At 34.9% G+C, this 15531-nt stretch overlaps 2 protein-coding genes across 2 annotated transcripts; one reads left to right on the top strand and one right to left on the bottom strand.

Annotated features, from left to right (window-relative positions):
• The first annotated feature begins 10366 nt into the window (after positions 1-10366).
• On the top strand, positions 10367-12133 carry LOC145156274 (putative galactose-1-phosphate uridyltransferase). The gene is made up of 3 exons (XM_079075712.1): positions 10367-10956; positions 11313-11603; positions 11710-12133. Exons 1-3 carry the CDS (start codon positions 10459-10461, stop codon positions 11974-11976), a joined length of 1056 nt encoding a protein of 351 aa, XP_078931838.1. The 5' UTR covers positions 10367-10458; the 3' UTR covers positions 11977-12133.
• Positions 12134-12439: 306 nt separating this feature from the next.
• Positions 12440-14944, bottom strand: LOC145156264 (protein SINE1-like). Its single transcript, XM_079075706.1, has 3 exons — positions 14678-14944; positions 13253-14449; positions 12440-12985 (listed from the first exon to the last, which is right to left on the bottom strand). Exons 2-3 carry the CDS (start codon positions 14447-14449, stop codon positions 12557-12559), a joined length of 1626 nt encoding a protein of 541 aa, XP_078931832.1. The 5' UTR covers positions 14678-14944; the 3' UTR covers positions 12440-12556.
• Positions 14945-15531: the final 587 nt, after the last annotated feature.

Raw genomic sequence — 15531 nt, 5'->3', positions numbered from 1 at the left:
TCGGGAACTCGACGTTGTTTAGATGTCGATGTCGACTGGGATAATTTGGATTCAAAGAACAAAGAACTCGGTAAACGTACGAAGGATGCTCTGATTGAACGAAGGGTTCCTGTATGGTTGTTGTTTGGATTGTGATAACGATTTTGAGTTATTGCTTGAAGAAACGAAGTCTGATTTTGGGTTAAGATTCGAAGATTTGGGAATCGATGGTTTGGTGAACTGGAACGAAGAACTGTAACGATGAGCTGTAAGAACGAAGAATGATTTTTGGGTTGAATGTACGAAGTGAGTAAAGTCGATTCAGAGGTTGGATGAATGGCTAAGAAGTTACTGTTCATTACTGTTCATTGGATAGGCTTCGAATGCTTCGAATTCGTGTGTTTGGGGAAGATGATTTTCATACGAAGGGGAGAGAGAAGGAAATTTTTCGTATCTTTAGCAAAATTTCGTATGTTTGGAAGCAAAACCAAAATTTTCGAATATAGTCCCTCAAATTTCGAATGGTTGTCAATTGGAAAAAGGCTTCGTATGATCGAGCAAAAGTCTTCGTATGTTTTGATCAAAAAGCAGAATTTTCGAATTCAGCCCCTGAAATTTCGAATGTTTGGCAAACTCAACAATTAACTGAAGTTTCGAATATTTGACACTTTTCACCCAAATTCGAAAATTTTCTGAAATTTTGAATTTTTGGGACAACTCTTCGTATGTTTGGTGCATAATGGCAGAATTTTCGAAAATAGTCCCTGAGGCTTCGAATGTTTGGCGGTTCATACCCAAATTCGAAAAAGGACTGTTTTTGCTGAAAATTGAAGAAAATGCATTTCAAGCCCCTGCAGTTTGTGCAAATTGACGCTTTCTACCCAGCTTTGGAAAAGGGGGAGGGTTTTGCATATTTTGCTGTTTTGGGCGCACCGGGTCACTGCAGAATTTTGAAATTGATAATTTCTACCCATTTTTGAGAAATTTTGTCAAAGGCGATCCGTGAACGAAGCTAAAAATTGAATATTTTTTGGGTTTTCTGGATTAAAGCACAAAGTTTATGCCACATGTTAAGGGGGAGTTTTGACACGAAAAATTCCGAATAGAGCACGTTCTTTTTCCTTGGGGGTTTTATAATCAAATTTCGATTATAAAAAGGGGGAGAAGTTTTATATGGAAATTCGAACTTGAATTTTTCATATTACGCGGATTTGAAGACCGAAGTGATCTTGAAGTTTTGAAGCTTACGGAATGATGCAATTGGAAGTTCGGAAATGATTTATTTTTGAAATGGGTTTGGTTTTATTGAAGATTTTTGGGATGTGTTTTTATGCTCAACTTTTGGTGATCAATTTGGAGTTTGAGAAGCTCGTGATCATTCGTTGATGATTGGTTTGTATGGTCTCACATCCTAGAGCCCAAATTGAAGAATCATGGAAGAATTGAAGATGTAAAACCCACTTGCATGTGGTGCATTAGCCTTTAGACCCATATGTTAGTGAGAGTGAGAGAGAGACATGTAAACACCTCTATATAAGGTGGGTTTAGTCCACTTGTAGAGGTGTGCTTGAGAGATGTAAAAGTGAGTGTGTAAGTGTGTGTTATTTATGTAGTCTAGATCTAGATCCTTTTTGTGTAACACCATATACAATCAATACATCTCTTGAACACCCAAATCACCATGTTCATTGTGCAATCTTTAATTCCGCATGCCAAACCATGTTCTTATGTCACTACACAACTGCGGGTAGCGATTCATCATGTCACTCTCCGTTTCCCAGGTGAGATTTGGCCCATTCGTATGTTTCCAACGCACAAGCACTAAATCGACCATCTTGCGTCGCAACTTCTTAGTCTTACGGTCAACGATTGCCTTAGGTTCTTCAATTAACCTTTTGTTTTCATCCAACCTTAATTCAAAAATTGGAATTATGTCGGGCACATCTCCCGTGAACTTTCTCAAATAACACACATGAAATAGCTAATTTCCTTCTTAAGGGCTATACAGACCTCAGTGTTGTGGCCAAAATCTTTGTGATATGCGCACCACTTATATTTTTCCTCCTAGACGCTTGATGTCTCTCATTTCCTTGGCCACCTTGCTTTGTCATCAAGACATTGCATGGCAAAGATCAGAACTGAAACATCCACGAAAAAGCAATAATCAGTGATCATATGAAATTCGTCTTCCTCCCCTTCATCATCAAGGCCATTAACCCTGTGATGATCAGGTTTGGAGTATGGTTTTGATTTACATGATCTTTGGCCGAGGTTTTGGCCTTCCTGTCAGGGTTATCATAGGAATTTGGTGTGATGGACCTCTTTTGTAGTTCTTTGTCTTCTTCTAATCTGATGAATCTCAGTGCTGTACTTCTGACATCATCCATCCGCTTGAATGAAGTCATCACACTATCTTAATAGAATGGAGAATCCTTCTTCAGGTCCATTTTAAAGGTTTCCACGACAGTGGCCATGTCAATGTTCGGTATGATCAATGTTTCCTTACCAAACCTACTCATAAAGTCTCTAAGAGATTCTTTGGGATCTTGGACCACCCGATAAAGATCATTAGTGATCCTTTCGGACATCCTGCTACAAGAAAACTGATCATTTAAGAGACTAGCTAAGTGAACAAAATAGGTAATAGAGTAAGGAACAACATTGAAAAGCCCTTTCAAGGCTGATGTTGTAAGAGTCGAGCCAAAACCCTTGCATAAACAGGCTTCCTTTAAGTGTGATATAATGTAAATGATTTCCATTTTCTCTATATATTATGTTATGTGGTCCTCAGGATTCGTGGTTCCATTGTAAGGTTTCATGTTGGGAGTTTGGAAGCGCTTTGGAACTTCAGTGTCGGCTATCGAGAGAATAAATCTTGAGATCCTGTGACTAGTGGGGGATACTTTTGGTATAGGTTGGACCACCCCTGGTACACTCGAGATCATCTGTCTTAGTTGTTGAAGTTCTTTGGCTATTCCTGCATCGAGATTAACAGAGTTAGTATTAAAAGTGTTACTTTCAAAGAAGTTACTAGTATTTCTATTATTAGGGGTATTGAAAGTTTCATCAAGATCATGGATCACAAGAGTTCGATTGTTTGGGATTGTGCCTCTAGTTGGGTAGCAATGGATGTTGGAGTTGTAGTATCTGGACGTTTCCCTAAGGATCCTGTGTTATTGAAATTCAGGATTCTAGGTTGCGATATTGAGGGTGCCGCCTCCTGAGGTTTAAGGATCTTTTCCCTTATCTTTTGCACCTCCTTGAGCAGAGTTTTGTTGTCTTCCTGTTGTCGAGTCACCTGTTGCATCAACATCTTCATCATGGAGAAGAGTTGGTTGTTATAGATTGAAGTAGGAGGATCTTGGGACCCCATGAATCCTGGATTCCCATGGCTAACGATCGGAGAGGTGCTCTTCTTCGATGGGTCAGAAGTTTTCCTTTGACCATGGGCTTCGCTTGGAGGCGGTGGAAGATTTTTTGAATAAATTTGAGGGATAGAGGAAGAAGATAGGGTTGGTTATGTAGACATGATTTTAGAGAATTATGAACACCACGGCCCCACGGTGGGCGCCAAGTTGTTTTGGTAAAAAATCAATCAAATGAGAATCAACCAAATTGTATGAGAGTATGTGGTGTTGTAGCTATTATGAGTATCAAATTAATATTAAAACGTCACGGGTGGTTTACAAGGAAAGCCCTTGATCTTTGATAGGATCTTCGACTTAAAACCTTTGGAGGTGATAATGATCACCTGCCTTGTTTAATTTTATTGATTATAATGCAAATTCTAGAAGTAAAGACAAGAATACAAGTACGAGTGTTTCAGTAGCTCTAGTTGTGTGTGTAGTGTGAATTATACATGTGTATTTATAGTCTAATCTGGATAACTAAAAGTCTAAGATTTCCGGGATCCTCTTGAATAAGTATTTGCACGTTACTTTGACTTGGTATTGTCGGGTCTTAAGCATGGTTGAAATGATTCTTTGGATTGAAGGAGCCTTTAGTTGACTGATTCTGCATAGATGAAGAATAAATATAACCATTAATTTTGTTAAGGAATATTGATCAGGATCCTAGTGTATGTTTTGGGATCTTGATATTCCTTCCAGATTTGGGATCGTGGATAGGGTTAAGGATCCTAACCCTTAACAATATTGATCCAGGTAAATTGGATTGTATGGTCATTCGTGTACTCTACCCCCCTCATGGTTTCCTTTATTGACTAACGCTTGGTGCCAGGGAATCCCCGAAGCAGTATAATCAACTCGTTGCTTACAGAGATCCATCAGGATAGATCTCATAATATCACTATTATAGGATCAATATGTGAGGATTGACGGGATGAGTAACTAATGGTAGATTGTCTAAGATATATATGTTATATGATATATTGTTTGGTAACAGTTGGTTTTGCAGGTTTGATAATTACGTTTTATTATCATAATAATATTGTGGGATTGAAAACCTTATGTGTCTTACTATGTTTTCCCAAACCTAACCCACTCAATCTAGCATCACGGGCCGTAGCGGTGTTAAGGTTGTTGGATTTTGAATAGGATGTCGAACGATTAAAGAGACATGTATGTTATAGAGTTCATGACCGTTAGTTCTTTACGTTGTAATTTATATATTGTATTGATTATGACATCCTTATGGTTTTGTGTTTTTGAAACATCTTTACTCAAGATATTTTAATAAAATAAGTCAGTTTCCGTAAAATGTTTTACTGTACTGACATTTTTCTCAAACAAAGTTAATATTATTTTTAAAGCATAAAGAAAAGTTTTTTCGGTTTTGGAAAATAGGGTATGTCACATGTTTCATGTGTGTGCCACCTTATTTGGATGTAAGGATCTAAACCAAAATCCCTATTTTGGTTCACACCCAATGAACTCAAAAGAACAGAATAAAACAACTAGGAGGGTGGACAAACTCACTAGGAATTCATCCACTATAGAGGAAGGAAGAAGGATGACGAATTTTTCAAGCCAAGTGCAAAGAATGATGAGATCCCTAATGCCCTATTTATAGCCTTAGATCCCTTCCTTGGTTTTGTCCTCCATCCCTTGTGGGATAGGAGACATTTTCGAAAATCACTCCTTATCCCATATGGGATGAGGTAATTTCCGTCTAACCCTAGTTCCACAAGGATTCTGCAATATTTCAATCAACCACTATTAATTAATTAATATTCAACCCTTTAATTAATTAAACTATTTAAGTAATTCCCAAAATATATTTCCAATTAGTTTCTAATTAATTATTAAAGTTGTTTTTGTGTAACAATAAAGTTGTTCTCAACTTCCATGACATTTATGAAACGAAGTAGTCTTATAATGACATCCATTTCCTTTCAACACGTATATGGATCAACATTTAGTAATATGCATTCAACATAACTGTCTTTTTTGAATTTACCAATTAAGGAAACTAACACAATTAATTATTACTACTTAGGATAATGGGTAAAATCTTTGTTTAGAGTTGTTGGATGTCCAATATGTTCTTATCACAATAGATCAACCACATACACAAAAATCTATTTCCAAAATACATGATTTATGTTTGATGAATGCTGAAGAATGAAATTAAAATCCAATTCTCGTTCTCTTTAAACGAGTAGGTAGAAAATTAGAAGCGGATTAACGTAAATTCCTTTACGCGACTTGTACACAATGAGTTTAAAGGAATATGGAAAACAAAGTACAGAGGGAGGGACGAATGATGATAATATAGGTTGAATTAAGGGCCATCATTGCAACAACAAAAAACTTTGAACTAAGGTTTTTATGAACACCGTGCCCTCTTATTGTGAGCCTACCTGGTACACATGTACTTTTATCCAACTTTTCCAATCATTAAACTACCAAATTTGGAAATAAACCAGTACACACACGTAATCACATTTTCTTTTCATTAACCGAATCATCTACATTACATTCCGATACAAACTTAGTATGCAAAGTATGATATAAATTTCCAAAATAAACATGAATCAAACCCACTATTTAACATTTTACACAACTTTACGAAACCAAAAACCATGAATCAGATCCATTATTTCATCTTAATTTTTGTCACCAACAAATTAACCATCAACCAAACAATCCTTATAAAACGATTCATTTTTCGACTTTATGAAACAAGAAAGTTGTTGTCGACTTCCATGAAACTCATGGAACGCAGTCCTATGATGACATCCATTGTCATTCAACACATTAATGGATCAACTCAAGCCAAACAATCCACATATTTATTACTATTAATGGATCAAATCGACCAAACAATCCACATTTAGTAGTATGCCTTCAAGTTAATTGTCATTTTCAAAGTTATCAGCTATAGAAACTAAATGAGTGTTTTGGTACAAGGAAATAAAACCAGAGAAAAAGAATTGATTTTTTTCTCTTGTTTCGTCAATACAAGAAATAAGGATTTGAGACACCGAAACTCTTATAAGGAAGATATTGTTGAAGAGACACAACAAACTGTCAGTGTCAATAGTAAACGTAAAAGGCCTCCAACTGATGACATTGAAAACTCTTATAAGGAAGCAGCAAAACAAATAAGAGAGACATTCAAGGAGGTTAGTGAGCAGCTGACTGAAACATTATACAATATAAGAAGACAAGAAAATAAGGAAGCATTTGATATGATAGAAAAAGTTATTGAAGATATACAACGAATGCCAAATATTAATGTCAAACAACGAATTAAGACAATTGACATATTTAGCAAAGTTCAAATTGTGCCCAATTGTTTTTTAAGATGACAGAAGAAGAAAAAGATTTGTTATATGGAAATGATTGTGGATGGCTCAGTATCATGATTAATCTATTTTAAGTTATGTTTTTTTTTAGTTTTTACAAATATTAAAGTTGACTCTTTGCACATCCTATATTAGACATAGTTATGTTTTTTTAGTTGTTACGAATATTGAATTTAACTTTTTGCACATCCTATATTTGACATAGTTTTTAAGTAATATGATATTTATATTTATTTAAGTTTGGATCTATTTGTAACTTATTCATTTAAATATGTTTTCAAATACAAGATGTATATAAAATAACAAGAAAATAAGTTATTTTGTAACAAGTAATGTTAAAAATGAAAAATTATAAACATAACAAATACATATTTTAACAAATTAAGATATATATCATAATGCACATTTATAAAAAAAAATATTGTTTGAAAAAGAATAAACAAATTACAAAAACCTCATTTCCATTTCACTGCTTAATACAACCAAACAAGAGAACTTAGGGAAAATGACTTGTAAGGGTAACAAAGTATCAGAATTGTACAAAAAATATCATTGAATTTTTTTTTGTACACATATCGCTAACCAACTATAACGTTTGTACACGTATGACCATTAAACTTCACATTTGTTCAAAAATACCATTACGTTACCGGTAATAGTAGGTCATCAGCCACATGGTATACCACGTGAATTTTACTGTTTATTATGTACACATTATACCATTAAACCTTTTTATACACATTATACCATTAAACTTTTTTTTTGTACACATTTTACCATTATACTTTTTTGTACACATTTTACCATTAATCTTATATAATTTATTCAAAAAAATATCATTTCAAAAAATATATATTGTTACATAAAAATGGGTTTTCCATCACCTATTGTGACTCCCTGATTTTGTAAGTTTTGGGGGAGAGGGTTCGCTTTTGACAATGATACTAAGCACTACTTTTTACAATTGCATCGCATATTTATGTTGGTCATACATCGATTGAAACCCACAAGGTTTAAACTTGAGACTTCCCTGTGGAGTGCCCAAAGAAATACTTAATTATTCATTATTTTAGCTAAAGTTTAATAAACTTACCTTTATAAGTCATTTTCCTATCGGTAAACGACATAATTTCAACGTACTTTTCTAATCATCACCCATAATCAAGAAGGGAGGGGGGGGGGATTCGAAATCTAATATAATGGATAATAAAGTATTTATATATTTATACATTTAAATGTATTAAACTTCAACTAAAATAAAGGATAATTGAATATTTATATATTTATACATTTAAATATAATAATATATACTACATGACCAACATATGGTTTTCAAATGTCAAAATATGTATTTATGCGTTGAAATATCTATTTATACATAAAAAACACATATTTATTTTAAATATGTTTTATATGTATGTAAAAATACGTATTTATACATTGAAGTATTTTATGGTTACTTGTAAAAAGACTTTATACTTATATAATAATGTTAAATTGCCATCTTTGTGGCTCGTTGGGTAAAACTTGTGCACTTCAGATGGAAGTCTCAAGTTCAAACCTTGTGGGTTTCAATCGATGTATGACCAACATAAATGTATGATGCAGTTGTAAAATGGAGTGCTTAGTATCATTATCAAAATTGAACCCTCTCCCTCAAACCTTACAAAATCAGGGAGTCACAATAGGTGATTGAAAACCCAATTTTATGTAATAATATGTATTTTTTGAAATGCTATTTTTTTGAATAAATTATATAAGATTAATGGTAAAATGTGTACAAAAAAAGTTTAATGGTATAATGTGTACATAATAAACAGTAAAATTCATGTCATCAGCCACGTGACATGCCACATGGCTGGTGACCTACTATTACCGGTAACGTAATGGTATTTTTTGAACAAATGTGAAGTTTAATGGTCATACGTGTACAAACGTTATAGTTGGTTGGCGATATGTATACAAAAAAAGTTCAATGATATTTTTTGTACAATTCTGATACTTCGTTACCCTTACAAGTCATTTTCCCGAGAACTTATTCTCAGAAACATTTCTCTAGTTAATTATCGGTTGTACCAAATAGTGGAGTCAGTTCTCTTTCTCCAACTTAATTCTCTTTTATCTGCATTTCCATTCTTTGCTGCAATTCTATTTCTTTATACCAAACGCATCCTTACAAACTTTAACCATTACATTTGATGAAAGTTAGAAGAATGAGAATGAAACTCACATCTCGTTCTTAAATGACCAGATGGAAAAAGATAGATGTAAAATGACGTAAATTCCCTTGTATGACTTACGGATAAGGGGACCTAACGCCATATATATAACAATAAAGTGGGGAAGGAAGAATGAACAATGATAGTATAGTTTGAATTAGGGATCATTGTTGCAACAAACAAAAAATATGTTTCCTCCTTGGAATAAAAATCAGTTCATCCCTGAATAAATAAAAAAAGCATCATTCATCCGTTGAATTACAAAAGAAGAAATCACATTCCGTAAAAAAACACTTCAATTCATTCTTTATATAAGGCTAAAAGGTATGGTTTTGAGATTATTACGCGTTTAAGGGCTGCTACATCATCCAAATAACCACTTCACTACATGTCTACTAGCATTGGGGATGGTGTTCAATAGTGAACATAGAGAGAGAGAGAGAGAGAGAGAGAGAGAGAGTAGCCAATAAGAGTCTCTGCCTTTTTGCTGAGCCAATAAAAATCTTCGTAAGCCTCCGTAATGCATATCACTCCACATCATAACTACTAGTGACAGGGGCGATGTTCACTAGTGAACATCTATGCCACATTAGTTTTTGACGCATGAAAACCCAACCATACCTCAAAGGCCTAATTGTTTTTATTCCGTCGAAATAGTCCATTTTACTTTGATTGGTTTTTATTATTATTATTATTATTATTATTATTATTATTTTTGGAACAGACCAATATACTATTATATATATTAAAGTTGTGGAAGAAAGGAATTGTGAAGTTGGCATACTTTGTCCAGGTTTGGTCCCTTGATTTACATATCCGGTCCCTGTACTTTTTTAATTAATTTATTCATGTCCTTTTGTTTGTGTTCCATTCAACTTCCCATTTTTTTGGCAGAATTGGTCCCTGTATTATTGTTGGAAGTTAGGAATACTAAATTTGGATGTTTTTTGGCAACTTTGCTCATTATTTTTTACCCATTTTGACACTTTTGGTCCTTGCAATCAATATTTTTACACTTTTTTGGAACCTTTTAATATTTAAAGTTTGGCCACAAAACTTTAACGGTTTGACAACTTTGATCCCTTTTCTAAAAAGTTGTTAATTCCTACCCCTTTAATTCTTTAGCCATTTTCACACTTCTGGTCTTTGCAGTCAAAACTTTTACATTTTTTGTCCGGGGCAAAGCCCGGACTTTTCATCCTTGCACTTTCTATGTCTGTCATATTTATCAATTCGGAAACAACATTGAAAGCTTCTGGCCCCCGCATAACGGGGGTAACCTTTCTAGTTAATAATAAAATTGAAAGAGGAGCCGATTTTACTTTGACCGGTAACCAAGTGTTTTTATAGAAGGACTGAAACTGTATTTTGACAATATGATAAGGGACGATTTTTGTGATTCCCTCAAATCACATAACCAGAAGATCGTGGAGTCGCCGTTTTACACAGCGTTGCGCGCAAGGGAATACGCACACCGGTGGACGACCGAAAATGGCGACGGAGAATCGGAATCCCGAAATCAGGAAAGACGCAGTCAACAACCGGTTGGTGATTCTATCACCGGCTCGATCTCGCCGTCCGTCGGACTTCAAATCTAAATCCCAATCCAAATCCGACTCAAGCCCGACCTCCAACGCCCAACCGCAGTGTCCGTTTTGTGCCGGAAACGAGCACCAATGCGCACCGGAAATCTTCCGGTTTCCTGAAGATTCTACTTCCGATTGGAAGGTCCGAGTGATCGAAAACTTGTATCCGGCTCTCAGCAGACAACTTCAAGTCAAATCAGACAACGAGGAACACCGTCAGGCCAACGGCAGCACCGGTGAAGTTAGTTTGGGTGGGTTCGGATTCCATGACGTCGTAATTGAGTCGCCGGTTCACTCGGTTCACTTGCCGGATTTGTCACCAGCAGGAATTGCAGTTGTTTTGCTTGCTTATAAGAAGAGGATAGAACAGCTTTGCGCTGTCGGTTCAATCAGTTATATTCAGGTATTCTTCGATCCCTTTCTGTTTCACAATTTGGAAATCTGAACTCTAAAATTCAATATCTTACAAACTCATATGATCCTGTAAACTCTGCTAACGTTTTTACAAGTTAAGTAGAATGGATCATATTCTAGAATTTCGAAATTGTTCAATGAAGATCAGGAATCGAGTAATCCTAAACTTCTTACAACCTTCATCTGCTTATTTTCATCTTATCTTTTCTGATTGTTCATTTAATTTAGATTTTCTTAATGTAAGCACAATCTAACTTACCGTTTACAAACATATTGTTACTCCTTTGATCCCAAAATCAATACACGAATGTGATTTGATGAAATTTCTCATAAGTTGATCTTTAGGTGTTCAAAAACCATGGAGCCTCAGCTGGAGCTTCAATGAGTCATTCACACAGTCAAATCCTTGCTCTTCCAGTTATCCCAACCACTGCCTCCAATCGTCTCAATGCCATGAAAGAACACCATAACCAAACAGGAAAGTGTAGTCTTTGCAACATTAACACACACAAACTTCTAATCAATGAATCAACACATTTCAGTTCCATTTCTCCATTCGCCTCCACTTTTGCATTTGAGACATGGATTGTTCCACGCTATCATTCCTCTCACTACCACCAACTTGATGAAGATAAGGTACTACTATTTCAGAGTTCAGTCATTATATATTGATTCCTATTCTAGTATCTTAATCTTCCTCAGAGTTCATTTTGGAATACTGATGGAAGAAGAATGTGTGCAGGCTATTGATCTTGGAGGAATACTGAAACTTACACTTGAAAAGTTATCCTTACAGTTGAATGACCCACCATATAATCTTATGATTCATACTTCACCTCTTCACATTGTTTCCTCTGAGTTACCTTACACTCATTGGTATATACAAATAGTCCCACAGTTATCTACAATTGGTGGTTTTGAAATGGGAACAGGGTGTTATATAAACCCGGTTTTCCCAGAAGATGCTGCTAAAATCCTTAGGGAAGTCCAACTTCCAAATAAGGATTGAGTTTTTTTTTTATATAGTTTTGTAAGATGTAACGTAGATTTTTATGATAAAACTACTAGTTTTACCTAACACTATTACCTAAAAGTTGGTTTTTCGGCTACTCTGTCAAACACAGAGGTAAAATGATTGTATCAATAATGATGTTTGTTTGGTTAAAGTGATGTACATTTTAAGGTCTTTTTTGTTTTCTTCTTTTAGATAGAATAAATTATTTGAATGAGACTAAATGACTATATTACCCCTCATTCCAAACAAACAATTTTCACAATATGCATAAATTTCACAAGATTCTCCATCAATTTAAATTTGAGAGTGGTTGGGAGGAAAAGGAAGGGCAAATATGTCATTTATACATAAAGCTAGGTTATTTACTCAACTCATTAAGTTGTTCTATTATCTAGATTGAGTAACAACGAAACATCTATGTATAGTTGTCTGGATCAAGTGCTTAACCCATTAAGTCAAAACGAAACAACTCTTTAGAACATAAAATAGATAAATTTTCATCAGGCAACAACAAACTTATGAAACAGACTACAAAAAAAAAAAAAAAAAAAAAAAAATACAGAATCACTAGAAATCAGGTAGGTACGAGGTTGTACCCTTTATCTTGATCTTGTTTCCAGAAGAAACAAATGACAGCAATAAGTAGAATCACTAGTCCGGAAGAAATTACGACGGCTGACAGTCTTTGAGATTTCGTTTTTGCTTCCGGAAGAAGTACTTGAGACGGCTGCAAATGATCACTCCCATTTGGTGGGATGTCTATGTCTTCAGTTGAAGACACAGATTCTAAGGTACCATAAATTTGTTCATTTTCATCCGTGAAACTTTCATTTTGATCAAAATTCGATGTGTGGCTCTGATTGAATTTGCTCGATGATGGGCTCCGGAATCTTCTACTTTGGTTCCCTGAGCAGTCGTCATCTGGATGCTGAAGTGACATCAGTAGTTTCCTAGGAGTCGTGAAAAGGTCCATGTTGTCAACATTAACATATGACCTTGTTCTCTGAAACAAAACCCACAACTATTAGATACAACAGTTTATCTAGAAGAAAATGTACTCATCTGACATGTATTAGACTTGGACTTAGACTTGGACTGATGTTTCAGTGAATAAAAATTATACCCATACTAAAAAGTGAAACAAAAACTTGTTGTGTAAGACATAAATGTCCTTTCATTCTAATTATTGAAAACAACACTAAAAGAAGTCTGTATAGTCCAATTGTCCTGTCTAATCATTGTAAAAAGTTATAAAAATGTCTAAATTTACCTGAGGAGACCTAGGAGTGGGGTTTCTTTGCATGAATCCTGAAAATCCATCTTCATAATCTCCTTGTGTCTCGGATAACTCGCTATTTTCAGAATTTTCAATAACGCTCCTTGGAGTACTCATTCCACTCGAAAACAACCCGTCTTTTAGAGAAACATCCACATTACTCCATAGCTTTCGGTTAACACTTCTATCAGAATCAACATCACAAGATGCAAAACTAATCGAAAATGGCGAATATGATATAGAATTATAATCACCAAAAGAATCCATAATTTGTGACTGAGGTGGCGATTGATTTTGTTTTGATCCTTTTTGAATCAAGATTCTTTTCGCAGTTTGTATCGCTTCAAAAGCCGCACCTTTAACATACGCCATTTGATCGTTTTGCCTCTTCTCCATTTCCTCAATCACAAAGGGTAATTCCGACATTACACATTTATAATCCAAACTCCTCATCAAAAAATTCACCATTTGAATAGCCGATAACCGTTTTTGTGAATTCCCCTCCTTGACTCCCATATTCAAAATCCCAATCCCGGACTGAATCAACAACCTTGCATACGCTTCAACAATCAACCCGTTATGTTTCGCTAACGCCATAACCAACCCCATATGTGAATTTACCATTTTGCCCTTCTCAAAAGCCGCAGCCACCCTTTGACAAACCTCATTCACCATTTCGCTAGTGGAAAACCGCCAATTATCCGAATCCACAAGCGCTTTCAGACAAAGGGCGGAACCAGAAGATAAATTCTCGTGACTCGATAACAAAGAATCCGAAAGCGGTTTGAAAAGAGATCGAATGATTTCTCGCTTCTTGTTATCGTTTGTGGTGGGGTCCATTCCGTATCGTGCGATTGCGGGGACCACTTTAGCGCAAGCTTGATGAAGAGCGAACGAGCTAGCAGTTGAAGTTAAAGTTTTGATAATGGTGGACATGATATTATCGATTTGTGGAACAATTTTGGTGCCATGAACGCGAGCAAGAACTTCGTAAAGCGAGATTGTGTATTCACCTGATGTGGTTCCGGTTTCTTTGGTTTCAGAGACTTGAGCGAGAAAAATTGGGATTGCTTTTGAATCAAGATCCTTTACGTATGATTTCAAAGCTTTCATGGCGGATTTTCTACTTGCGGCATCTTTATCGAGATTTTCCAACTCGCGGCGTAGAACTGGACTCAAGCTTCTTCCCATCTGGTAAAAAAATTATCAACAAGATGAACAATTGAAGGAGATAGATCTAGAAATGCTTATGAATCACAGATTAAACTAAACCATAGAACTCAGATAGATCGTAGTCGGAAATACTCATGAACATCAAGATCTAAATTCCAAATAAGCTAAGAAAATCCGAATTTAGCAACAATGGTTGTTCGGATTCAACTTCATTTTGAAAAAAAAAAATAATAAAAAAATTAATACCTTGGTGACGAATAATCTCTTCGCAGCTACTTTTGCCTTAATCTTTCTTGAAATCGTTGACTAATTTGAATGAGAAAGAACATCTGAGCTGTCGTTTGTTAGAAGATCGAGAGGTTGAAGAAGGAAATCGATTCTTTGAATGAAAGGATTCGAGAAATCAAGATGTGTTACTATTGAAGTAGTGAGATTGGATTGGATTTTGGAGCACCGGATATATCGCTGGAGTGTAGTAAGATAGGTGTGTTTTAATTTGATCGAGTATTCCCCCCATTTCTTGATGAATATTTGTTTTTTAGGGTTTCCATTTAATTTCAAAACTTTTTGGTTAATTCCACCGCTACCCCTTTACTCTGTTTGTCTCTGACAATTCTACCCCTGATGCTCATTATTATAAACAAAAAAAAAAAAAACAACCACTATATTTTCAAACAATTATCTTAAACGTATACTTTTTTATTTTCCTTTTAAAAAAATGGGGATGACAATTCCAACATAACATAAACGAGTTTCAGTTGAGTTTTTCTAACCCGTTTCTAATATATGTTGTGTTTGTGTTTACAGATTATTTCACGTATTGACACAAAAACTCATTTATTTTATTAGATTAAAAAAATAAAAATATATATATATTTAGTAAATAAAGTAGAGAATAAGTACTAATAACTAAATATCTAATATTTAGATTTTTTTTCCCGAACCAACGAACCCATATAATTAAACAAGTTACATATTAAGATTGAGTAAAGACAACACAAACATTTATAAAGGCCGTGTTCGGGTTGAACTTTTATTACCCGTCAACCCGAACACGACACGATTGTCACCCTAAAAAAACCATTTATATTTCTATTTTT

Source organism: Lactuca virosa, chromosome 1, assembly GCF_052849685.1.
Source record: "Lactuca virosa cultivar CGN04683 chromosome 1, Lactuca_virosa_CGN04683_v6, whole genome shotgun sequence".
Lineage (NCBI taxonomy): Eukaryota > Viridiplantae > Streptophyta > Magnoliopsida > Asterales > Asteraceae > Lactuca > Lactuca virosa.
Note: the sequence above shows the minus strand (reverse complement) of the source record. Positions and strands in the feature narration are given on the sequence as shown.